The sequence below is a fragment of the Protobothrops mucrosquamatus genome, unplaced genomic scaffold (genome assembly GCF_001527695.2).
Source record: "Protobothrops mucrosquamatus isolate PMUCROS unplaced genomic scaffold, P.Mucros_1.0 scaffold212, whole genome shotgun sequence".
In the NCBI taxonomy this organism is placed as follows: domain Eukaryota; kingdom Metazoa; phylum Chordata; class Lepidosauria; order Squamata; family Viperidae; genus Protobothrops; species Protobothrops mucrosquamatus.
In genome coordinates this window covers 110,548-136,264 of record NW_015386566.1, presented here as the reverse complement: position 1 = coordinate 136,264, position 25,717 = coordinate 110,548, and the positions used below count along the sequence as shown (strand labels likewise).

General features: G+C 41.2%; 2 protein-coding genes and 1 non-coding gene across 3 annotated transcripts in view; 1 reads left to right on the top strand and 2 right to left on the bottom strand.

Annotated features, from left to right (window-relative positions):
• Positions 1 to 20,288, bottom strand: part of NCAPD2 (non-SMC condensin I complex subunit D2) — a 37,707-nt gene extending 17,419 nt beyond the window's left edge. The window contains exons 1-22 of the mRNA XM_015813996.1: positions 20,076 to 20,288; positions 18,982 to 19,057; positions 18,519 to 18,577; positions 17,894 to 18,075; positions 17,142 to 17,275; positions 16,505 to 16,632; positions 16,237 to 16,360; positions 16,012 to 16,159; positions 15,000 to 15,197; positions 12,824 to 12,958; positions 11,605 to 11,686; positions 10,790 to 10,955; positions 10,060 to 10,187; positions 9,166 to 9,375; positions 8,399 to 8,573; positions 7,614 to 7,698; positions 5,246 to 5,379; positions 3,489 to 3,621; positions 1,107 to 1,191; positions 861 to 1,025; positions 490 to 707; positions 99 to 207 (exon numbers count right to left, since the gene is read on the bottom strand). Coding sequence (XP_015669482.1) covers positions 99 to 207; positions 490 to 707; positions 861 to 1,025; positions 1,107 to 1,191; positions 3,489 to 3,621; positions 5,246 to 5,379; positions 7,614 to 7,698; positions 8,399 to 8,573; positions 9,166 to 9,375; positions 10,060 to 10,187; positions 10,790 to 10,955; positions 11,605 to 11,686; positions 12,824 to 12,958; positions 15,000 to 15,197; positions 16,012 to 16,159; positions 16,237 to 16,360; positions 16,505 to 16,632; positions 17,142 to 17,275; positions 17,894 to 18,075; positions 18,519 to 18,577; positions 18,982 to 19,057; positions 20,076 to 20,220 — 3,019 coding nt within the window. The 5' untranslated portion in view covers positions 20,221 to 20,288. The remainder of the gene's footprint in view (positions 1 to 98; positions 208 to 489; positions 708 to 860; positions 1,026 to 1,106; positions 1,192 to 3,488; positions 3,622 to 5,245; positions 5,380 to 7,613; positions 7,699 to 8,398; positions 8,574 to 9,165; positions 9,376 to 10,059; positions 10,188 to 10,789; positions 10,956 to 11,604; positions 11,687 to 12,823; positions 12,959 to 14,999; positions 15,198 to 16,011; positions 16,160 to 16,236; positions 16,361 to 16,504; positions 16,633 to 17,141; positions 17,276 to 17,893; positions 18,076 to 18,518; positions 18,578 to 18,981; positions 19,058 to 20,075) is intronic.
• Positions 18,152 to 18,471, bottom strand: LOC114922424. The gene has a single exon (XR_003810407.1). It is a non-coding gene; the product is annotated as a small nucleolar RNA U85 (small nucleolar RNA).
• Positions 20,289 to 21,690: 1,402 nt separating the features above from the next.
• Positions 21,691 to 23,279, top strand: MRPL51 (mitochondrial ribosomal protein L51). Its single transcript, XM_015814055.1, has 3 exons — positions 21,691 to 21,851; positions 22,218 to 22,325; positions 22,749 to 23,279. The coding sequence occupies exons 1-3, from the start codon at positions 21,761 to 21,763 to the stop codon at positions 22,943 to 22,945; spliced, it is 396 nt and encodes a 131-aa protein (XP_015669541.1). The 5' UTR covers positions 21,691 to 21,760; the 3' UTR covers positions 22,946 to 23,279.
• The last annotated feature ends 2,438 nt before the right edge of the window (positions 23,280 to 25,717 follow it).

The following is a 25,717-nucleotide window of genomic DNA, read 5'->3' as shown; positions in this document are numbered from 1 at the left end:
TGTGTGTGTGTCTGTAGTTTAATTTCTTTACCCACAAAAAAATGATTACAAAATTCATCAGTAAGGAAAAAAAAAATCCACTCAGCTTCCATATTTACCATCCAAGAGCTCTGTCTCACAAATGGTATGGATGAGCTCCATTTCTGTATCTTCGGCAGAAGCCCCAACCAAGCCTAGGTCCTCCTCCATGGTATCACTCCCAGTGCGCTATGCAGAAGGAAGAAATAACCGAAAGCTAGCACTGTTCTGCCCCTCAGTGGAACAAGGCAGCCTTAAGATTAAAAAAAGGTTGAAGGCACTTGTGATTCCCCCCCCCCCCGATGTATACCACTACTCCTCGCAATTAGTTGAGCAATTCTACAGAAGGATATGCTCAGCAAAAGGTCCCTGTCCCAAATTATGGAAATCTGAGTAACGTGATCTGATGGTGAGCCATTGAAATAACTGAAGGCAAGTAGACATGGAAAAGAGAAGAATTCCAGCCCTCACCTTGCTATTCTGGAATTTTACAGTGCTGGCAGCCTGTTTCTTTGCGTCTCTTTCCTCTCCAAGGACACGGCGCCTGCGTAGCTCATTGCTTACAGACAACTCCAGGTGTGCAAGCTGTTGCAAGGCCACATCTCCCGCAAGGGAGACCAAATGTGTTAACATAATGATATCAATCATGCTCGAATCATCAGTTGCTTCATTGGAAGAAGATCCAAACTCTGGAGAGCAGACAACTTTTTTAATGGTACATTTATTCTCTTTTCTTCTTTTCTCTTGCTGCCCTCTCTAGCCACGCCCCTTCTAAGTCACCTGCCTCAAGTATCCCAAGCAGGCTTTTCCAAAAGCAGAGAACACGCCCATCTTCAACTCACCCGCCTCAGCTGCTGTACTAAACTCCTGCAACTTTTCCAGGGCTTGTTGGCTACAACATTGCAAGATCTGAGCGCATATTTCCTCAGGTCCTTCTGCCAACAGATAGATAAGGGCAACAGCTCTCTCAACGAAGGGAATCCAATGTGCACTTGAATGACCAAAACCTAGGGGGGGAAAGGCCTACAATCAGGCAAAATAACATACTTGTAGCTATGCCTACCTTCCTCTCAGTTTCACCAACTCACCCACAGTTATGGCCTCATGCAGACGCTTGAAAAGTAGGTGTGACTGCGGAAGTCGGAAGGGAGTAATGTTTTTCCCAAGGTCAGACTGTGAGAAAAGAGAAAGGTATTAGTCATATCCAGCAGAATGTTTTTGGTTTTCTTTATTAAAACCAAAGCTAATTTGTGCTTCCTTAGTCCATTTTGAAGTTCCTATATATTGAAAGAAGCTCCATCGCAATTAGAGAAGATCCTGTTATAGAACTCAGACATAGTTCTGCCAACATACATGAACTTTTGGAAATATATCAATTATCTCCTTGTTAACAAATGTAAAACTATAGACCAAGCCTGAAGGCAAGTACTCTAAAAGTAGCTTAAAGAAATATCTTGTGCTGATCTTTTTTTATTAGTTTTATTCATTTATAACATAAAATGTGAAAATACAAAAGCAAATAGTAGGGGACAACAGCAGAAAAAGGGAAAACAAAAAAGGTGTGAAGAAAGGGAGGGGAAGAAACAAAGGCACTGACTTCCGACTCTTTCTGTTGCAGTAAAATCAGACATTAAAATCAAATCTCAACTTTTTACATTTCTATAGTAGTATGCACTAGCCATTTCTGTATTGGCATATCAGTCTAATCGGTAAAACCCAAAATCATAATATCATTTTTTTTCCACCTCAAGCACAAAGTCCAGAAGCGGTTTGCAAGTAGAAACAAAAGACTTGTGTTGTTTTCTTTTATCAACACAGTCAATTTGGCCATCTCTGCTAATTCCATCAGCTTTTGTAAATATTCGTCCATGGTAGGAATTGAGGCATCCTTCCATTTTTGTGCATACAGCAATCTTGCTGCTGTCATCATATATAAAATCAGAGTTCCATTTTTTTCCCCCAGTTCTCTTTCCATTAGACCCAAAAAGAAAGTTTCTGGTTTAATCTTTATGTTCACTTTAAGAATTTTCTGCATTAATATACGAATCCTACTCCAATATTTCTTTGCCTTATCACATGTCCACCATAAATGATTTGATCTTAACATTTTCATTAAATCAAAAGAAAGGGGAAAATTATAAATAAGTTTTAGATTGTATGTGCCCACATTCTTGCACCCTTTATATTTTCTTCAAATTTGAATTGGGAAGGAAAGTAAATAGGAAAGTCTGCCATTTGAAACTCCAAGCTATCCTGCTAATATGAAGTCTGGTCATCCTCAAAAGCTCTTTGCTTAGGATAATCACTAAGTCATCTTGCCTTCTTTTCAAACAAATTCCCTACATGTCTTCCTTAAACATTCTGCCCCAAATGACTCCATTCTATCGAACACTTTATTCTCCTCTGCATCACTAAAAAGGTGAAAGAGAAGTCTAACTCATTAAAGTATGTCCTCAAATGCAGTCAGCTATCTCAAAATGAATACATATACTTTTGGTGTAAAATATTTTGGATTGGTATTTGCCTTCCTCTACCCTACAAGGTTCCCCTTTAATAAAAGGAGGCAATTTTCTAGGCACAGTCCTTTATAAATATAAATATTCAGAGAATCCTGCAACACTACTATCTTTTATATACTTATCGTATTTCATGCATACTTTATTTCCTCTTCCTAATTAAATTGGTTGGCTTTTTACTTCTCTCTCTCTCTCTCTCTCTCACACACACACACACAAACACTGAACTTGCTTTAATTCTTTTGTCATAGAAGCATGGTGGCTTATGAGGTTAGGACATTGAGCTGATGATTGACAGGCTCGTATTCGAGATCCAGTTGCTGCCGCAGGATAGGGTGAATGCCCGTCACATGCTCCAGCTCCTGCTGACCTAGCAGTTTGAAAGGAGCGACCACGAATAGATAAATGGGTACCACTTGGATGGACAATTTAAAGAGGATGTGAAAGGAGCTCCCAACTGGGTGTCCTCCAGGCAAAAGTGATGTTTCTAGCTGGTTCTTTCACCAACGCTTCAGTACTTTCAATATGGAAGTATAGTATTGTTCTTTTGTCTGTGTTTAGGGACATTAAATTTTCTTTAAATGGGATTCTTTACCTTGAATGTTGAAAACTTGAAATCTATTTTAATGTATACAACACATTTAACAGTTCCAAAAAAGAATAAGCATATAGTGAAAACTGGGTTCTCACCTTGATATGGTGCATTGAAACAGCCCATAAAACTAAGTAATTAGTTAATATAACCTTGTATAAAACTGGCCATGCGTTTACAATATAGGATTACAAACTATAGCCACAGCAATGTTCAAGGCAGATATCTGTGAATCCTATTGAACAAAGACTCTGCCCTTGGAGTTATTCTCAGGTTGAAAAACTGGCTTTTGTTGTCAGTTACATTTATCAGTCCATGAAATAAACAAATGAGATAAAATATTATTCTCATCAAACTCTGACCTTCTGGCTATTGGCAATTTTGGAGAAAGCATTGCACACTTCCTGGGCAAGATGATAATCTTCATGGACTCTCTCATCTAATCCCACAGAGATTAAAAGATCCAGGTTACTTCCCACAATCTCTGGCTTCCCCCTATTGAGTGCAGAAAAATCCCTGATTAGATCCAAATATTATAGAAATCCCCAATGATCTTAAGAAAGACTAAAGCATTGTGTTTTAGAGAAACAATGGACCAATACTAATTTCTTATAATGAATTATGCATAATTATAATGAATTATACATCAATTATTTACACATAATGTAAATCAAAGTTTTCACTGGATTGCTGAAATTAAGAATACAACATAAGGTAACTGACACGAAAAATGATAACATTTATATTAGCACAGTATTTTTATTAGGCCAATGATATCTTGTAAAGTTCTTGACAAATGTTCAACAAGCTAGAGACCTTTGTGGTTGGGGGTGAGGTGAGTTATAAGGCTAGAAGAGTATCAAAGCCATTTAGTCTGAGACTAAAAGTTGTCAAATTAATCACAGAGTAAATCACTGAAACTGTAAATCTTTAGAAAGCAGCACAAATTATGTAACAAAATATCTAAAGACAAATGTTTTCATCACAGGGCCACAATACAATGCACATGAAACAATTAATATTGAGAATTTACTATCCCTCCTTGTGGAATTGTAAAAACCAAAAGGGAGAGGAAAATATTTCTCCTTCAAAATAAAAGCAAGAGGGGATAGCCAAGTACCAGTCAACATTATTTTATTATTGGGCTAATATATTTTGGAAAATATTCAGTGACTGATCAATGCACATGGAATGCTCTTGATGGAGGTGTTTTTCAAAACATGTCACATTGTTGAACTAAATAATTGTCAACTCTAAAAATGAGCAGATCTGCAGCCCTTTTTTCCTACTCATTTTCGGTTGCCACATAGAACGGGGGTGGGTGGGGTTGCCCAGGTGCTTCACTAGTCAAAATAATCTTTTGTCTCATGGGAACCAAAGTCATCGGTTGCTCCCGAGGCTGCAGACTGGGCGTTGCGTAAAAAGCCCGCCAAGAAGATGTATTGGGGAACGTAGTTGCTTGCATATTTTTAGGGGTGGGATTTTTTAACTTCGTATTGGGGAATTGTTATGTGTGTCTCCAGACTTGGTTTCACTTTTGACGTGCCAATACTTCGTAACTAATAAACCTGTTCTTTGAGGAATTTGCAAGTCTTCGAGTTCTGCTTTATTCGTCTCTGTCTGTCGGAACCTTGAAAATAATTGTGATAAGCACGTAAGCACTCCCACTTTTTTGGAGGGGGGGAGCTTTAATTTTGTGCCTGCCTCCCTCCACCTGCATCCAGCAAACCGGCAGGTTGCACAGGATCAGAACTCATGAAGTATTTGACAGCAGAATGCTAAGATTCCACTACAACCGAAAGAACATTTATACAAGTAATCCCAATCGGGAAAATCTTATTTCTAAGAGACATTTACTTTTTCTCATGTGTTTGTTTTTCAACAAATACCAATGATCTAATTTCCTTGTGACTTTCTCTTACCCACATATGTATCTCCAGGTTGTAAACTGCTACTTCATAAATTGAAGGGTAGGGAGAGATCGACTAGATACCAAGTAAGAATACTTTCCTGAAGCTTCCCAAGGAACTAGATTCTTTAGAATATGCTGCATACAAATACAGTTATTATACTGAATCTTCTAAATATATTAGCCATATAGAAACAGCTAACAACTCACTGTGCCATCATTCCTAGAAGCATGATAGCAGCATGGCGTTCCAACCTTGAGCACTGCAATTTCTCAGTAAATTTTTCCCAGAGCAGTTGAATCACAATAGGTTTTATTTCATCCTTTTGCACAAACTCCGAGATCTAAGAAACAACAAAGGTAATCAGGAAATGAAACCAGGCGGTTTTTAAAACTAGTATAACAGTCAACCCCATCCGCAAGCTCCAACCTAAAGCTATCTCTGACACTTTGCAGGCTCTCCTACTCTTTTTTCAAGGTAGCGAGCAGGTGGCCTTAAAGGTTATTGCATCAGAACTAGTAGGATTGAGCACAAATTTGACTTTTTCTTCCTTTGTAGAGATTTACACAGGGCATGTGGAAAGCTTCACTCATGCAGGGTAAATTCATCCATTCAGTGGATGAAGTTAAAGGGACAGGACTTTATTGATAAAAACATATCAAGGGTTACCAGGGAAGCAAATGTTTGCTCCCTCTTTTAAACTTTAATGTAGAAATGAGATTGAGGATAGGTAGTAGTAGTAGTAATAGTAATAATAATAGAGTTGGGAGGGACCTTGGAGCTCTTCTAGTTCAACCCCCTGCTGCTCTAGGAGTGATTGATTTTACTTCTTTGATATTGTATGTTTATTCTGACACAAATGAAATTAGAACAGCAGATGCAAATCCCAGACCTTTAAGATCAAACAAAGATTTCTGTAACTTATTATCTTGATCCAAACAACCACTAGTAAGGTCTTTCCAGGAAATCCAGAAACAGAATCTGGTAATTTCCAGCCAGTAGCTGATATTGATTTGTTTGGTATTATCCAGCTCATAGCCATCAAGCTCATTGTTTCCTTTTAAAAAAAGAACTAACCCTAGAACAATGTCCAATCAATCAAAATGATATGTTGCCTGCAGTGCAAGATCCTATGCTTGCTCTCGGCGCTTCCCAGATCCAATGCAGGGAGACCTGGTTTAACTATGGCAACTGGGGCCAGAATTTCTGTCACTAAGTGATGTGGTCCTAAAGTGTGATGTCATGTGACTGCATTGCTTAGCAGCGTCAATTCCAGCAGTCCTTGTTGTTCACAAAGGATTGTGGGTTGTTAAGGGAAAACCTCACGTGACCATGAATTGCGGCTTCCTGCTGGCTTCCAACAAGCAAAGTCAATGGGGAAGATGACAGAAGCTGCAATTCCCAGGTATAAGCCTTTCCTTAGGGGGGCTTACAACCAAACTGGTGGGGTAGCAGGGGAATGGTATGTGGGGGGCGGTGGGAGGGAGAGGCATCCTGTGGTGTGGCATAAGAGCAGCAGGCACCTGGTGTCAGAGCAACCAGGCCTGTGCCACGGAGTATCGGTTGTGGGGGTGGTGCAGACAGGCCTGTGCTACAGAGTTGCAGGATCTTTGTATAGGACAGTGGTGGCGAACCTATGGCACGGGTGCCAGAGGCGGCACTCAGAGCCCTCTCTGTGGGCATGCGCGCTGTCACCCCAGTCCTAGGCCTTCAGCTGGGTTTTATAAAACCTTTTCGCTTTAGGCCTCCGCCGCCATGTGCAAAAAAAAAGAAAAGAAAAAAAAAGGTTCAATCAGTCAATTTCAACTTTTTGTGGGAAAAAAAAGTTGTTGCAAAGTTGGAATTGATTGATTGAACTTTTTAGTCCCAGCCAGTCTGCCGTTACCACTGCAGCCATGCCCACCCAATGGGCCACACCCAGCCAACGGGCCACACCCAGCCGGCACTTGACGATGCATAAGTGGGTTTTGGGTTGCAGTTTGGGCACTCAGTCTCTAAAAGGTTCGTCATCACTGGTATAGGAGTTCCTCGGGAGAAAAAGCAATGGGAGCAGACGCAACCTGCAACATTTCCTGCTGACTTCCTCACTGACTTTGCTTGTGGGAAGCTAGAAGAGAAGGCTACAAATGATCATATAAACACAGGATGCTGACACCATGGTTAAGTGGGAGTCAGTTGCCACCTGCCCAGATCTCAATCATGTGACCGTGGAGGGGTTCTGCGATGGTTGTTCAGCACCACTGCAACTTCAAAATGGTCGCTGAACAAGAGGATTATCCATGCCTAAACATTTTATATTCCAGTCTCACGTCTCCTTAAAACATTCAACTCACCATCATCAATTAAAGTAGCAGTTTTCTGATTTAATTAATTCTGAAAACATATTACAGAGGCCCTAGTGACACCCGTGTTTGAGTCAAGTACTGCAGGCATTGCGAAACTCTAAAGGTCAAAGTGATAAAATAAAAATTTAGATGGGTGATCGTGATGGCAGAGATTATGCCTCCGATATGCTTCAAAGGAAGAATACCCGTCAAACATAACTAGATGGCCTTTTATAAGAGAATACACACTCACAATTTCTTCAAGGCACCTAATTGTCCCCAGAGATGCATCAACCATTAGGAGAGAGAGAGAGTGAACCAAATTCTGGGCTCGAGTCCTGTGTAGAAAATAAGTGGGAAGAAGCAGGGTTAATTCTACTCAATTCTGTCATCATGGCACTCAACCATAAAAGTTAGCTGGGTGCAGCCAGGCTCAATCCCAGGGGTAAGGCACGTGGAGACCCCAGACTGGATGTTCTTCATCTGGCCTGCATGCCTTGGTCTTGTGGGAATCACAGGCTATTTCTGCGCAACACATTTCAGATGAGAAAGTCAGCCAAGATACAGCTTAAATTTGACTAGGCCGAATAGTGAGCTTTGTAGTTAGATTCTGTACAAATAGTCCTCGACGTACAACAGTTCATTTAGTGACAATTCAAAATGACAACAGCACTGAAAAAAGTGACTCATGACCATTTTTCACACACTTATGACCGCACTGCTGCATCCCCACGGTCACGTGATCAAAATTTGACTCATTTAGGATGGATGCAATGTTCCGTGGTCATGTGATCCACCTTTGCGACTTTCTGACAAGCAAAGTCAATGGGGAAGCCAGGTTCTCTTAACAACCATGTTACTAACTTAACAACCACAGTGATTCATTCAACAACTGTGGCAAGAAAATGCCACTTCACTAATGTCTCCCTCGGCAACAGAAATTTTGAGCTCAATTAGGGTCCTAAGCCGAGGACTATCTGTATCAAAACGGGTATCCTGTCTTTCTGCTGCGATGGAGAGAAATGGATCCAGCCAAACCTTTCAGAGTCACCATTTTGGTTCAGATAAAGTCTCCTATAGGCATCCAACACAGCTTCTCTGACTCCGGGCTCCTTAGACCATATCAGGGGGAGCATGCGACGGACTCCAAGCACAGCCTGAGGTACGCCAAACTGAGAAACTACAACAAAGAACTCAATAGCTTCTTGGGCCACTGAAAAGAAAGAATAGGAAGAAGACGGATTACTGCAGCTTCAATTCAAACCTCAGGCCACTTTTATCAAGGTTTCAGCTGTTTCCCCTCTTAGGCTCATCCCAAAGATGCTTTTTCACGAGGCAACCGGGCTTTCTTGTTTTTCTTTGAAGATGTTTCGCTTCTCATCCAAGAAGCTTCTTCAGCTCTGACTGGATGGTGGGGAATGGAAGGATTTATACTCCTGCAGACAGCTGTTCATTTTAGAGAGTCGTTAAAGCTACCTGGAGGCTTATCTGTGTCTTCAGTGGTGCCAATGGGTATGGAGTCTTTTTGGAACTGTTGAAAGGACTGTGTTGTACTTTACACAATAGTTCTATTAGTATATTGCTATCTATATACACTGGTGAGTAGAATCAAGGAACTATTTTTCCTGTGTCATGAGTAGTGGATCTAGGACTCCCTCTAAATCTCCAAAATGGTTTCAGAAATGTTCCAAATAACTAATGCTCCAGGTTTTCAGACCTATCTGAAGACATAACCCAAACTTTATGGCATACGACCACATGATAAACACAAATAAAAGAAGAAAGAGAAGCATAATTATACCTACCAGATACTGAGCTTTCATACATGAGTTTGGAAACCATGTTTAAGGCTTCAGTTATTTTTGCAGAAAAGTTGTAGGCATCCTGTAAGTATTGTACCAGCATCTCTTGTTTTACTAAAGCTGCTGGCAGAGGGTCTTCCTCAGTTTGCTTTTCATTCCCTGTACTGGTAATATCATCTATGGATTCTTGGACACCGACCGTAATTTTGGTATCTGCACAGCAGAAACAAGGACTGAATATACGAAATCCCAAACTCAAGGTATGACTAACAACATAAACGTTTATATTGCTATGGGTGAACTTTTATTCTCCTATCGCAATAAAACATGAACTTCTTAGCGATCTCTGAACTTGGTTGTTTGCTTGCAGACATTTCATTACCCAACTGGGTAAGATCATCAAGATGCACTGATAATCTGACCTAGTTGGGTAATGAAACGTCTGTAAGCAAAGGATCAAGCTAAGAGCACCAAGGACTTCACAGTTCAACCCTGAGCTGTGTGCCTTCTTCTATTATTACAATTAAAAAAAAACAGATGAAATAAATTGTTTCTCTAAAGGAGCATCTAGGGTGGAATGGAAAGGGTGTGCAAAATGTATCGGTCTAGGAACATTCTTTTCTTTCGGTATTGGCAGTTTCCAAGGTAAGTATTTTAAACGAGAAGTGACATGAGGCATTTCAGATATAATGCCTGGGTCCAATAGAGAAGAGAAAAAGGGACAATTTAGCTCTCCAAACATCAAGGTATCTTTTTTAAAAAAAAAATAGATTTCCCTATCTACTTTGTATATAAAGAGAAGCGGCATCAAACTAACAATCATTACTACCATTTATAACTGGAATCTTCTAGAATCAACCAAACAGCATATTAAGTGGACCAGCATTAGAGGATTACCAAGATATGAGGCTCTCAGCACATTCAGGATAAAGTTTTTCTCATCTTCCTTTGTTCCTGGGCTGCCGGAGAAGGGCTCCAGACCTTGGAACTGTCGCATACCGTCTCGTGTCAGACAGATGGCGTCCCTATATTAGGAAATAAATGCAGCAAAGCCAAACTTTATTTAGCTATTTCTTACACGTTCATCTAACCTCTGAAAAGGGTAGTGTACTTCAAAGTGTTAGTCTAATAACTATAAAGGGAGCCCTCACTTAATGACTGGTCGCTTAGCAACTATTCAAAGTTACAATGAATTCAAAAGTTACTTACAACCTGTCCTCAAAGGTTTGACTGCTCAGGCCCTCCTGCACTCACGTTATCGGGCACTTGGCTCCCATTTCTGATCAGTTGCAGCATTCCTCGGTCATGTGACCGTGATTTGCAACTTGTTTTTGCTGTGTTTTCCAGCAGAAAATGGAGAAACCCCCCCCCCCCATTGGATATGCTGGACTTGCTTAACGGCCATGCAGTTCGTTTAATGACTGCAGCGACTCACTTAATGACTGTCACAAAAATGTAAAAATCAATTCAGGGCACTTGGTGACTCATGTCATGACCACAATGACTTAGGGCTCAAACTCCAGGCTCAGTTGTGGTGGTGGTAAGTCAATGGTTACCTGTAAACAGCTCTAAAGTTTCTGTATTACATTCAGAACAGAAGGCACCCCCATCCCGGCAGTTTACTCACTTGTAATTGGATTTCCTCAACAGCTGGACAATATTGTTGATTAGCTGGGCTGGGTCGTTTGTCTCATTTGTCTCATGTTCCTCCTCTGAGTCTAGGCAGTTCTTCAGAGTTGCCTGGAGCTCCGGTTGCATTGCTTCCCATTCCTCCTCAGGGGAGATTACCACCTCTGTGAGGTGAATGGAAGAATCAGCTATAGTTTTCCACTCCTACCGCGATCATTAGTACTTGCAGAACGAATATTGGAGAATCAAGAAGGATGGTGTTGAAACAATCCCTCTTTAACTGTTTCCAGGCTAAAATATCAGGTTTCTGTTCAAAAGTGACGGTGAACTTTGCTGCCACTGAGACAAACTGATTACCATGAAATAGGGGTGCTAAGCAGTCCCGAGGGAGCAAAGAGGAAGAACAGGGACTTAAGATAGTGAGGCCATAAGGACCGGTGGTCCAAGCATGGCTGTGACGTATCCTTTTAGATATAGCAGCTCTTGGAGAAAGAACTACGGGAGATTGAGCCATCATGAATCCTATTAGCACCAGAGTAGGATTCTGCCTTTCCTGTTTCATGTTACAACTGATTTTAACTGTGCAATTCTTCTTCCCCTCCCTTTTAAAACAATGTCTATCCACCTTATCCACCCTCCCTAGAGCTATGGCATAGATCAGGCATGTCAAACTCGCAACATCACGTGACGTCGCGCGACGTATCAGGACTTTTCCCCCATTGCCGGCAATGGGGGTGGGTGCGGTTTTGGCGTGATGCATCTGGCCCGCAGGCCGGCAGCTTGATATGCCTGGCATAGATGAAAGCACATTACCAAGTGTGGTTCCGCGTTTCTTCATTTCTTGGAGTTTTTGCTTCTCCTTTTCAAGAAGTTCAGTTAAGTCAGTGCAGCTCAACTGTAAATGTGAGATGTTTACATTAGCTTCGTTAATACTTCTATTTTCATATTCTCATGAGGGCTTATTTCTTTTATCACCGAATATATTAATGTGATTAATGTGACTGGTAGCAGATTCAAGGAAACGAGTCAACTTTTAAAAACCCATCTTAGAAGAAAACCACGGTAGCCGCCTATTCCAGAACAGCTCATCCTGCCCCCTATAACGAAGGCAGGCAAAGAGAAAATTAAGGCACCAATCTGAGCCAAGCTCCTCTTTTTTTATCAGCTGCCTAGAACTAAAAAGAGCCTTATTCATGAGAGAAAACGAGGTGCAGGTAGCCCACGACTTACAACCATTCATTTAATGACCGTCCAAAGTTACAACGGCACTGAAAAAGTGACTTACGACCAGTTCTCATACTTACAGCATCCCCAAGGTCATGTGACCAAAATCCAGGCACTTGGCAACTGGCATGTGTTTATATGCATGTGATCCCCACTTGCGACCTTCCCACTTGGCTTCTGACAAGCAAAGTCAGTGGGGAAAGCCAGACTCACTTAACAACCACACGATTCACTTAACAACTGCAGTGATTTGCTTAACAACTGTGACAAAAAAGGTCGTAAAAGTGGGGCGTGACTCACTTAACTGCCTTGCTTAGCCAAGGAAATGTTGGGCTACCTGTACTATGGTAGAAAAATGGCTTGATTGATGGCATGATGACTATAGGGGAACTGCCAACTAGGCTAGAGGGAGGGGATCAAGCAAAGGCTGAGCTTGGAGTTGTTACACTGCCACAAACAGCAGAAGCATGACCTCCCCCAGAATCCACGAAGCCTTATCTGGTTACTCTCAGGGGAAGCAAGCAGTCTGGTGAGATTCTTGTAACATAGATGACAAACAGTAAAGTTTCGGCCTGAGGCTTTTCACAAGTGGTTCTGGTTGCTTGTGTCTGGCAATGACCCTTTTACTAATGTTTTTGTTTTTGTTCCACACTGCATTCTGCTTTCCTGTATTCAAGATATTTTGGCCTATACTTTTTTTAAGCCAACAAAGTGAGCAGAGACTCATTTGCAGAAGATGAGAATAGGTGAAGACTAATGAAAAATTCTGCAGTAAAAATTTGCAGAGAAATAGATTTATAAAGCTTACCTTACAAGAGAAAGGATTGTTGGAAAGGAAGGCAGAGAGCAGTTGAATAGCATTCTTAACCACTGTTACTGCTTTGTCCTGTAGCCGACCTACAGCAAGGCACACAACCGCTTGGAATCTAGTTAAGGGCAGAGCCTATAGCAAAAAAGAGAAGATATTTGATACAACTGATACAATCATGATAGTAAGGACATATTTCTTCTGCAGAACCAGTGTCCCTTCCTGACAAGTTTTCAACTCTGCTCAGACATTGGCTGTGCTATATATTTTCTTCCATCTGGAGATACATGGAAGACTTAGATATACAGTGCAAGCTTTCATTTTCCCTAGCAGCATGAACGGTTTTGCTAGAGAAAAATATGGAAGGAACAGTTGTAACACATTTTCACTGCTAGACAATAACTGAAAATAGTAAGTGCACATCTGAAATCAGCCTGTTATCCTTATATGAATTGCTTATACAGTACGAACCTACTGGATACAGAGAAAATGGAAGGCAAGCATTCCCAAGAAAACTATTAAAAACTTTCTATATTACATTGTTATAATTTACAAAAAAAGTAATAATGTTTTGGAGTGTTTCTGACATCAGGTAAGAGGAGCAAAACCAATGCTGTCCTCACTGGGAGCTGGAACTTTCAAAAATAATTCTGCAACAGGCCACCTGACGCCGGAATACGGGTGTTTACTCAGAAGTGAGTCTCACCTGTTTCACTGGAGCTTTTGTATAGATATGAAAAGATCCCCATCCCAGGTCCACGCACTCACCGAAGGCTGAAAAGCACACCTTACTTGCATAACAGGGGCCTCCAAAACTGGGGAGGGGGCTCCAAAACTGCCCACACCGCTGAACCAATTGGAGCTTCCAAATATTCTTCAATGGTAGCCCCATGCAGAGCACATTGTAACAATCAAAGGGGAATATATGTAGTTCTTCTTTTCACCACTACTCCTTTTAGTATTTTAACTATTTTTTTAAATGCTACTATTGTTCTTCAGCTACTTCACTGTATTTTTCATTTATGTTTTAGGCTGATGATGTATTTTTTGTGGTAAACTGTTTAGCATTTTGTGAAGGACAGTAGAAATATAAAATGTTTTACACAAAGTAGTTAATTTTCAAATCTCTCATCCGAAGTCCTTCTCTCTGGATGGTTTGTTCCTTTGATAGGAATATGCAAATAAAGCTTAAATTCCCCTCCCTAGGCAGGTAGCCATCAAGTTTGTTTGCCTGGATCCATGTCAAGACAGTGTGTTTGCTCAAACAATTTAGTACAGAAGTCCCTCTAAATTATTATAGCCTAATTTAAAATAATAAAAGACTCTAGTAGCATCTTAGTTACCCTAATTAAGTTCAAAAAGTATTTGTTGGAGAGCAACTGTCTGAAATGGGAGGAGGGCTTATTTATTTAGAAAATGTATATAGCTGCCTACTTGCTCACAGCCACTCTAGGTAGCTTAACAAGCAATAAAAACACAGCATGGGGGGAAAAAAATAACCACCCACCCCCTTAGCAAGAATAAGCCTGGACTCCCTATGTCAGTGGTGGCAAACCTATGGCATGCGTGTCAGAGGCGGCACTTGGAGCCCTCTTTGTGGGCACACATGCTGTTGCCCCAGCCTCGCCTCCCCCCCTCCTCACCAGCAGCTCCCCTGAAGGAGAGTCGTCCCCAACCATGGCCCATGCGGAGCAGCGCAGCCAAGGACATGGCAGCCAGGCAGCGTGGACAAGACTCTGCCCTCACGCCCCATTGCGCACAGTTGATGCTGTGGGGCATGGCCAGCGGGCGTGGCCACCATGGCGCTGCTGGGTTGCCTGGGCTATCTGCGGCGGGCCCTGGAGGCGGTGAGTGGCCCTGCGGGCAGGCAGGGCAGGAGACGGGGTGGGGGCAGAGCGGGGCCAGGCAGGGGGTGGAGCGGAAACGGAGCCAGTTTTTGGGCACTCAGTCTCTAAAAGGTTCGCCATCACTGCCCTATGTAAACGCAAGAGGACTAGGCCTGAACCCCCCCCCCCCATTGAATGCCTCACAGCCTTATCTAGTCTTTCCCAGGCGAAAGCTAGCCGTTTGGGGAGATTCTTGTAACTATACGCAAAGAATACTAAAGTAGCCAGTTTGAACTCTAAATGTGTGGGTTTGGTTGTTTGCGCCTGATGGTATTTTCTTCAAAACTCACTTTCTGTTGCACAATTCGAGTAAAGAGCTGAAGCACACGACTGCGCACAAAGCTATTGATATCACATGTGTGCGCCTGCAGAGTATCCAAGAACTGATCCCTTGTATTTCTGGCAGCTTCTTCCAGTTGCTCCCCATTCAGCACTTGTAACAGCATCTCTGCCATAGCAGCCAAAATGGCATTACGCATTCCATAACTCTGCAGAATTAGAACACGGTTCAGAATGACATCTAAAACTTGCAACCCAAAATATGATATGCTCAGAAAGCAAAAACCCCAAAGAAGCTTTAAACTTGAAACAAATTTAATTGATTCATCTATGCAAGAATCTCAGGCCAAAAGCTCTTTATAACACTAGCTTTCTGCTAGACTGGACTTACTGACAATAAATTGCTAAATGAGAAAAGGCAACGAAAAGTGAAAATTTGCTGAGTTTTTGGTGAGCCAAATATATGCTTGCAATAATTGCTGAGTAAAACCCTTCTGGGCCTTGCACTCTTTAGTACTACTGTGGTTCCACATGCAGCATCAGTTCAATAGACTTGTATCTTGATTTAAGTTATATTTATTCAAAAAAAGGGGTCTAGAGTTCAACACTGCAAGCAAGAGACTTGCAAGCAAATAAATATATCATTGAAATTTTCAGGCTTTCCCCCCCACAAAATATCAGGTAGAAGTATCCACCTGAGGAAGCCAAGCAGGATTAGAAGGGAAAAAGCAGAAGTCCGAGTGTTTATTCAACTTGGAAGAGAGGACAAGTGATGGTTCTGAACCTATTAAGATACAACAGAGCCCACAGCAGAGACAAAATTAGATATAAAAGCTTGCGTTAACAAAAATAATAATAATAATAATGGGGGATTCAATTTGCTTAAGAAGGAAAGCATCAGGTTCAGCATAAGTTCATTAAACTTTTTTTTCAAGATCTCCAGCCAATGAAAACAGGAAGTTATTTATTTCATTCTCATATACAGTACTTTCTATATGGAAAATATAGTCTCTGTGAAACAACCTCCCCATCCAGGTGATGCAACAGGACACTCATGTTGGCCAGAACAATAGCTGGTGTTCGTTCAGTGAGTTCTGTCACGAAGGCAGCATAGCCCTTCATCCCAGAAGCATCTCGAGCCAGTTCTTGAGGGCATTTCTGTCCAATTTCCCTGAACAATGAATCAGAAGTCAGTGATTCATGCTGCTGAGAATTGTAAGAAAGAAAGACAGAAGAAGCCTCTCTTACCTTAATATCTCCCCCACGATACTCTTCATGCCATATTCCTTGATCCACACAGTTACAGCCTCCACAAATACTGAAGCTAAATGTTCAAAGTGCTGAAGCATCTGTGTGACTTTCAGAGTGGCACCTATCAAAGAGAACTGTGGTAAGAGAAGACCTCCTTCAGTAACAGTATAAATCAGGACGGCTCAGATTAGCCATTTATGGCTCAGAAATTAGACCTATTTCAGTATTTGGCCTGCTCCAGAGTAAAAGAAAAGAACAGACTTACTGAGCATATGGTCATATCGAAATAGAGCAACACCCAGGAGATGAATCACTGTGTCTCTTGTAGGTTGATGCCTCTGGTAGCTAATGCTAGGGTTTTCCAGGATACGATAGAAACAGCCAGTTACCAAACTGAAAAGAAAGTCAAAATAAGAGTTAGAGTAGGAGGATATTGCAATGCAGTACTTTAAGTATGTCTTATCAGAGAGGTGCAATAATTCAGTGGCTTAAAAGACGCCAGAGAAGATCTGGGCTTTGCTGTCCTATCACTGTATGGCAGAGTGAGCTCCTGTCATTCGCCACAGCCCTTGCCAACCTAGCAGTCTGAAAGCACGTAAATGCAAGTAGATAAAACAGGTATGTCTTTGGACAGCGCTGCTCAATGGCCTAGAAATGGGGATGAGCACTGCCCCCTAAAATTGGCTATGACTAACAAGAGTAAAACCTGCAGGGACTCCTTTACCTTTTACAATCCTATCAAGATGTACTTAAGAGTTTAAAAACAAACTATGTTTTCTTCTTGGCTCACATGAATCATATCACTTTCTTCTTTTCCCATCTGACTGACCCTTCACTTTCCTCCAGCCCAGTGAAGTTTTATCTAAAAACAGCTTTCCATTCAACCTTTTTCATTTCTATACCTCACAAATTCTTCTTCCACTACCAAGCCATTCCACAGCAGATGAAGGTCCAACTGAAGTAATTGTGTGAACAGTTGTATAATTGACTGCCTTTCTTCCTCCCAAGCAAGGCCTTTAGTCTGGTTTTTCTTGCTCTGTAAAACAAATCCAGAACATCAATTTAAGAAAAGACATGCACAAAAGCTATGTATGTGAAGGTCATGTTCAGAAATTACATTAGTTGCTTCTGTTGATTTCAATTCTGGATGTATCCAGATTTGCTTATGTTAAATATTTACATATTCTCAATTGATTGCCTGTAGATTCTTCCTATAAGGCAGAGCCGATTCAAGGTCTGAGAGTTGAGCTGCCAATGTGTTTGGGATAGCAAAAATAAGAATGGGATATTTGACAGCTCCACTCGCACAATTTAATATAGGTTTTCAAAATGTTTATTAAAAAAATTACTAAGGACATAAAAACTAATACAAACTAATAAAGAGTAAAGGGAGCAAAGAAAAAAGTGCAGAAAGAAAAAATATTAAAAAAATAGAAGCTTCTGATTATCTTTTACTCTATGAGTACAACATTATATTTTAAAAGATCACATAATTTCAATATGGATACATAACGTATCCTCTAACTGGCATTGCTGGAGTCACTCAAGAAGACAACCAGTAAAACTGAAATTAATCAGATTTCAGGGCAACAGGTGTAAAGGGGAAAAAGCTGCCCAGAAGTAAACATCTAGCAAACAGACACAAGCCACCTACCTTCCCCTTGGAATTCAATCCCACTAGATTGGTCTTGCCAGATTCCATTTCAAATGCCTCCACTAGCCGTACCAGTATGTAACAATTCATCTTTAGAGCATTAAGATGGAGAACCCGAAGGGACGATGTCAGGTCCGAATCATTCAGGATGGTTGTCAGGGCACTAGATTGACTAGTCACAACTAAAAGGAGAAGTGGGAAGGTACCATCTTCAGACACGCTCTCAACAGATATTTGTTCTAAATATGAATTCAGGACAGCTTTCAGATTACCAAAGACTTGTGCTCATGGTATCCTATCAGCGTAAGTCTGGAGCAACCAGCAACCCATTACCCAGGCACACTAGATTTATCCTGTATCCACCCCCCTGGCCACCTCTTGCAATACTATGCAAATGATGGATCTCTCATTCCAAAAAGATGGAAGACAGAAGGAATGGGATGTCTTGTAGGTCTGCCCTTACAGTGAACACACATTACTCTGCATTGACCACCAAGATTACAGACCATTATGCAAGGAACAGGCTGAGGGAGCAACCTGCTGATGAGGTCACATTTGCCTTGTTATCATCATTTAGCTGCAGTAAGAACTTGTATTTCCTATGCTATTATTAGACCATATTTACCTTTCATCATCAGTTCTAAGGCATCTTCCTTCATCGCAGTATCTACAGTCCTGAAGTAGCTGCAAAACATGAATATTAAGCCAAAACACATTACTTTTAAAGAGTTCCATGTATTCCCATTTATCTAAAGTTGCCACTGTACATTCAGCTTGTGTTAATTTTGGAAACAGAACTTCTGGGAACATTTCAGAATTTTCCCATAATGCATCTAAGATGTCCAAAGCTCAGTTACAAATCATTTATATCATACGTAATTCTTTTCAGTCTCAACCCTCTCTCTTTGCCATTTAGCAAAGTGGGTACAGGAAATTAAATGGCTTCCTTAGCAAATGACTAATTAGGACAGAAAGAACTCCCCTGTCATTTTCTGTTCTTTACACGTTCACTTCTTTCAATGCTGTTACATCTCAATCCTCAGACCAAAGCTCCCTCCAACAATACCAATAGTAACATGCAGACTCACTGTAGAATACTGAAAAGAGTATCAAAATGCTGTAGGATAGCAAGCGCTCCTTGTGTCTGGAATGCTGTCTGAAATACTGCAGAAAGAAAATCCATGTGTGAGAAATGCCAGCTCCAGATCAACTGGCAGAAAATAGCTTTGACCCTATTTGCAGATTTCTAGATGGTTTAACAAGAACATAATTGTAATGGATACAACAACAAACATGATAATTCTTTAAATAAAGCTGTCAAAGTGAAAAAGCATGGAATGGATTGTATGTGCAGAACCACAAACTCATTAAATTTTTGGTACTCAAAATTCTTGAGTTCAGAACATCTTGTACATCAAGATGCAGTTAGTGAACCATGATTTTATTAATTGAGATCATGTATGCCTAATTCTCACTTAGAAAAACTTACTAGAACTGTTCCTTAATTATTTTATACACTGTTGCAGGGTATGTAGTTACATTAAAAGAAAAATAAACCATAAATCATAACGACTCAAAAAAGCCTGCTTCATCTTGTGATTTGCTTGCTTTTGATAATGTAATACAGTATGTGAACCTTGCTACAATGCTAACACATTTTAGCTTAAACATTAGCTTATTTTTAAGGAACTTAACTAGATTTTGGTCTTTCCAAATTTTCTGGAACGTATACCTTGCTGAAGCTAATGTAGATCTGTTTTGTCTATGCTTAGATCCTATGTATTTTGGTGCAGAATACAAATGCACTACATAATCAGAGTAATAAAATGGGTGTTACATAATTTCAAAAAGGGTAAAAAAAAATTACATCCTAAAAGTGTGCTGTTTGTTATATAATCACTAAACGCACCACCATCTAAATAGCTGGTATTGGTTGAAGACAGACCATCGGTCTTATCCTGAATTATCCAACCTATCCGATTCCTATTTACTTCGGGATACCTGACAGCACCGTCTAAGAACTGATTGTTAGTCAGTGCTGCCTCTGTCGCTGCTTTGATGGAAAGGCACGACTCACATTAATTACTCGCCTTCCTCCTTCCCATTTCACGGTGCTTCGACTCGCACACAAACACGAGGAGTCTCCAGGAGACTATTTCCCCTTCCCGCTTCTCCCACCAACCTGCCAGCTGTCTCGGGAGCTCTTTGAGGGGCAGCACTTCCTGCACCGTGTACTGCAGGGACCCCGCGCTGCGAAGCAAATCGGTCGGAGACAGAGGCAAATGGAACTCCCAAGCGGGAGGCGAAAGCGAAGTCGGGTCAGCCATAATCCCGCCGATCCGCAGCCTAATGGCCTCAAATGCCCGCACTCCGAAGCTCGGCGCCAGGCAGAATTCCGAGCATCGTAGATTTTGGAACGCAGGACCGACGGGCCCGACCTCTCGTGAAGCCGGCTCGACGGCAGAACCGAGGGAAAAATCAAACTTGGCCTGCACCTCTCACGCGCACTTGCAGACCAATAGGGGAAGGAAAAATGAGGCGCCAAGAGTTCGAATAATGTCCACTCGCCCAATCAGATTGTTCTTTGAAAGCTCGGCAGCCAATCGCTTTAAAGGACGATCGTTGTCTCATAGCCCGCAATCGAATCCGCAAGGACAGGCGCGCTTCGGAAGGCGAAGAGTTATGAAAAAGGATAGAGTTACATTTGTGTTGAAGACTGAGTATCTTACAGTGCTGTATGGTTCTATTTTTTATTTCTTTGGGTACAAAGTGGGGCTCCCATCTTAAAAAATAAAATCAAGGTATCGTCTTTATTTCAGTGCTTCATGTGTTTTGTAACCCACAAAACAGCTTCTGAAATACTTTTAAATGCTCGCAAATAGAAACAATGTTTGCAATAGTGGCGAATATCTGTGGTTCGGGTGTAGGATGAGGGCGAAGGTTCGTTCTCCAAACTTGTGGGTTGGTATCCGAACATCTCGTTACCAAGCTAGGTAACATCTTCAGCGGGGTTTAGGGGATTCTATACTCGCAATAAAAACAATGTTATTTATTTCGAGGGAAAATTTATTTCGACGTAGGAAATCAGAATAGTTCACGATAAGCTTGCTAAGTATTTCAACTAATACAGTACAACTCCGCAATTGCTGGGAAAGTATTTGTTATTTTCAGTACACGGAGTGTTCAGTTGCATTTGAATGGTTGAAATATCTATATACATTTAAAAAGTAAACTTTGTACCATGGTAACTTCCACGGTAGATAAACTTTTCCTTCTACGTAAACAAACATAATTACACAGCTCCTTATTTTTCTCCATTGTTCTCTGCAGGCAGGTCTCAATGTCTGCCTTGGATGAAATAATCAATTATTTCAGCTTGAACCGGATAATCTCTTTAATTAGAACAGTGAAGACTCTTGTTCCACGTGGAAGATTTAGTTCAGTATTTTTGAAATTTGGGGGCTTTTAGACGCGTACATTTCAACTGTCACGAAGAGCAGTCTGAAAAGTTTCCACGTTTAAAAATCAGCCCGTCCGTGGAGCAGAATCCTGAGAAACTAACTGCTATTGGGGGAAGAAAGAAAAGAGAGGACGAATAAAAAAGAATTAAACAGAATAGTTAAAAGGAATTGGCTATAATGATATTTAATAAAATAGTGTTCAACGCAAGACAGACACATGTCTGATTGACTTGATTGACACATCTACTTTTCATTGTTTTTATCTCTGTGGTTGCGACCTTTCCCCTTCCTCTCCGCCGCCCCACAACGAATCGAAACCTGCGAGGCGCGGTGTCTTCTGGGAAGCTTCTGAGGCGGCTGCCTTGCGGGGCTTCCAGCGGAAGAGTCGGCGTGAGGCCGGAGCTCAATGGAGGCGGCGTGGAGGCTGATGACGGCCCCGCCGCGGTTATGGACGGGCAGCCTTCTCGTCTCTACCGCTCGTCGGCTGTTCAGTACAGGTGGGTGGACAGGCCGGAAAAGGACCTGGGGCTGTCGTATGGGGAAGTGTCGACGTGAACCCTGCCTTGGCGTTTCCACTGGCGCGATAAATTTCGGCCCCCTTTCTTTTATTTTACTACCCCGAGCATTAATCAATTATAGCGCCTTCGCCTTCTTTTTCAGATGCAACGAGAAGGGGATGAGATAGAAGGGGAGCTTTTTGTGAGTGTGTGTATGGGATTTCCAGCCAGGATTTAACTTTATGTAAAGGTTGATCTGTAAATATGCTGCATAAAAGCTCCAATTGTTGACTTGTCATAATAAGATTTTCAAAAGCAATCTTTTACAGCAACATTGACTATTTTATTCTTTTTTTTTTAAATCAGGAGTTCCTAACTCATTTCTGGTGAAAGAGCCTCCTCCTCCAAAAGTGGTTGACAGATGGAATGAGAAACGAGCACTCTTCGGTGTCTATGATAATATTGGAATTCTGGGTAATTATTAGTTTACAGTAGATTATCCCTACCAGCAACATGTCTTCCAATAACAACATGTATAGGAGAAATACACGGAGTCTACCATCCCTCAAGCTCCTGCAAACTTTTCTAGTAATTCTAGCAGATGTTTAACGGATCTTTCTTTTTTCTCCTCCCCCCCCCCATTTTGAAAGAAGGAAATTGTCATGGAAGTTCCTAATCTGAGAAAAAACTCATGTGATTGCTTTTGATAAGAAAATTGAAGGGAAAGACGTTTTTTAATTTGCTTAATATTCAGGTGGCTACTTTATTTAGGAAGGGAATGCTTTTGCAATTGAAGTTGATACTAATCTGTGATAAAAAAAAATACTGAATAAACTTCTTTTTTGAAAATCAAAGTGGTAGAATTCCAAAATGTATCTATTGTGTTTTTCTTCTTAGGGGATTTCAAAGCCCACCCCAAAAGCCTGATTGCGGGGCCTATATGGCTACGTGGATGGAGGGGGAATGAGCTGCAGAGATGCATTCGCAGAAAGAAAATGGTGGGTGACCGAATGTTTGTTGACGATTACCATAATCTGAATAAGAGGATTAAATTCTTGTACAAGCGATATAATCGCTATAGACTGCATCGCTAAGAGAAGTTCTCCATAGCAACATTTATCCCCAAAACATTGTGCATTACTGGAAGATATTAGTGGCTCTAATGTGCAGAAACTGATGGTTGTGTGAACCATCCAAATATCATCCTTGTTATTGCGTTCCATCTTTTGAATTATTTTCTATTTCCAGTTGTTTTTCTTTCACTTCATTAATCAAAATACTTCAGTGTTCTGATATCTCATTCCTTAGAAGTATCATTCAAGCAATTTTGATTTCATGTGCACTTCAGGATGGGATACATTACATGGTTATTTGCCGACCTGGTCAAAGTATAATTGTAAATAATAAATTTCGTCTTTTTATATTGTATTGCCTCCTCATTGTATCTAACCATTTATTTTTTTCCCTACATGTTTATGTAGGGCCACAACCCATATTCTTAGTTGTTTTAGCATAGTATTTGTTTCTTCTTATGAGGCTGACTTCCAGTTTTGTGAGTCTATTTCAGTGAAACTGAAATACAAATGGCCCTCAACATGATATAAGTAGATACCTTGTATATATTTTTCACATGATCTCTTCTGCTTTTTATTTAAAAAAAATTTCACTGCCTCAGTTATGAGATGCTAGTGTGCTGAAAATCAAAATGGCAGATGGTATGTAGGTCTTAAACTTGTTTGGATGCTTAGTTTTCCAAGGAGAAAAAAAATAGAGACTCAAAGTGAGTGAGAGATGGCAATGGAAAAATCTTCCAAGGAGCTAAATAGAATGATTAGGAGAAGCAGGAGTGGTCAAATGGGATTTGAAAAAAGAGTCAATGTGGGTATCTCACATTTCTGGTAGACTTAAGGCACTCAAATTCTTCTTTAAAACTTACCCAGTTCCCAAAAATTGGATTCCCTGGTTGGCCTTTACTCACTATAGTGACAACATACTATTAACTATAATTTCCTATGGTCTTCAGTCCCTCCCAAAAATATTTACAAAATATTTTACAAGTAAATGTGAGGTCTGTGATTCTTAAGATTGCCCAATCCCACATTATGAACTTTCAGTGTAGGAAAAATAATAGTTTTGGAGATAGCATAAAACAACTGATGTGTGTATAGTTTAAACACAGAATAGAAATATTGAAGTGAATATTCTAAAACCAGAGAGGCAACTTGTATTTCATCAAAAACAGCACATTATGTCTGGTTCCACCACTAAGGTCTTGTCCTTAACATAAATAAACTCTGTTTCAAATGAAAATCGGAAAAAATATATAAATATATATCTAGTCCAAAGAGTTTGTTTAAATAATCTAGTGCTTAGCTTGGGGGTTGGCTAATGTTCTGTAATTAGGACTGTATTTTTTTAAATGACTGAATCTTTTCAGCACATACACCCAAAAGACTTTGGACAGCCTCAAAATAGCCATGCTGGAATTGCTCTATGACTAAGATTCAGAGGGGTATTTGCCTGTGAAGAATTTCAGTGATTTCCACAGATTTAATATACCCTCAAACTGAAATTCTTCCCAAAAGAATACAGTTGACTACGGTATGAAAAACAGTAGAAGCCTCAGAATTTCTAGTGGCAAAGTATTATTTCTCATTATTTTTATGTGATATATTCACACTACTTTTGGCTGTATTGTCTATTGCAAGGCTTTTCAACCTTTTCACCAATTGTACCACTTTTAGGATACGGCAATATTCGAGTACCACCAGTCGCTTAGCAAGGTGTCAAAAATGTGATTACCCCCCCCAAAAGAAAAAAAGTGATAAAGTACAGATCGTTCTTGACTTACAACAATCGCTTAGTGACTGTTCAAAGTTATAGCAACACTGAAAACTGACTTATGACCATTTTTCACACTTATGACTTGCAGCATCCCCAGGGTTACATGATTTACATTTGGATGCTTGGCAACTGAATCATACTTAATGACAGTCACAGTGTCCCAGGGTCATGTGATCCCCTTTTGCAACCTTTTGACAAGCAAAGTCAATGGCTGGGGGGCATAACCAGTTCAACATCATTCAGGTCAGGGGGCACCTGGGGGGGCAGGCAGGGTTGGGAGATCCAGGGGTCTCCGGTGGAGGGGGTGGGCACCAGGGCATGGTCCACTGGAGGAGCCTCAATGTCCCCCTTGAGCCGCATGGGGGACTCCCAGACGGTGGTGTGGGCTGCCCGGAGCCCTGGGCAGCGGAGGGCAAGTGCCCAGCCCGGCCCTCAAGCTCCCGGGGCACCAGGACCCTGCAGCCCAACCCAGTCCAGCTCCACTTCCCTGAAGGGGCGCCTAGCTGTACTTGCTTCCTCGAGGCTGCTGCTCCTGATGTGCCCATTCTCCTTGGCCATGTTGCTCATGGTGGGTGCAGGAGGGCAAAGTGCGTGGGTCAGAGGGAGGCCCACTCCCTCTCCATGTGAGGAGACCCGGTTTTGTAACCAAAGCATCCTTCGCAATAGGATGGGAGATTCCATACAGCATTAACCTTGCGAACTCTCAAGCTTCCTCCTTCCGTTATATATTCAAGATGGACAATATTTAATATTTATTTGCTATGTATATGTAGGGATGTGGGTCTATACATATGTTGTTCATAGTATGTATTAGGTGTGTGTCATGTATGTGTTTCACTTTGAGAGCAGGCAACTAAATTTCATTTTTGATGTGTGCCATTGTGCCCACAGTATAAAAATGACAATAAAGGTTATCTTATCTTACCAGGATAGGCCAGGAGGAGGGGGCAAGGGGATGGCGAAAGGGCAGCAGGGCTGCTGATGGCCAAATGCTAAGACAGGACTTCCCTCAGAGCCTCCTT

Bases quoted from the DNA above. Each gene is read 5' to 3' on its own strand.
- MRPL51 (XM_015814055.1), top strand. From the start codon at position 21,761: ATGGAGGCGGCGTGGAGGCTGATGACGGCCCCGCCGCGGTTATGGACG. The intron at 21,852-22,217 runs GTGGGTGGACAG...TTTTTAAATCAG, and splicing joins TCGTCGGCTGTTCAGTACAG to GAGTTCCTAACTCATTTCTG. The intron at 22,326-22,748 runs GTAATTATTAGT...TTTTCTTCTTAG, and splicing joins TGATAATATTGGAATTCTGG to GGGATTTCAAAGCCCACCCC.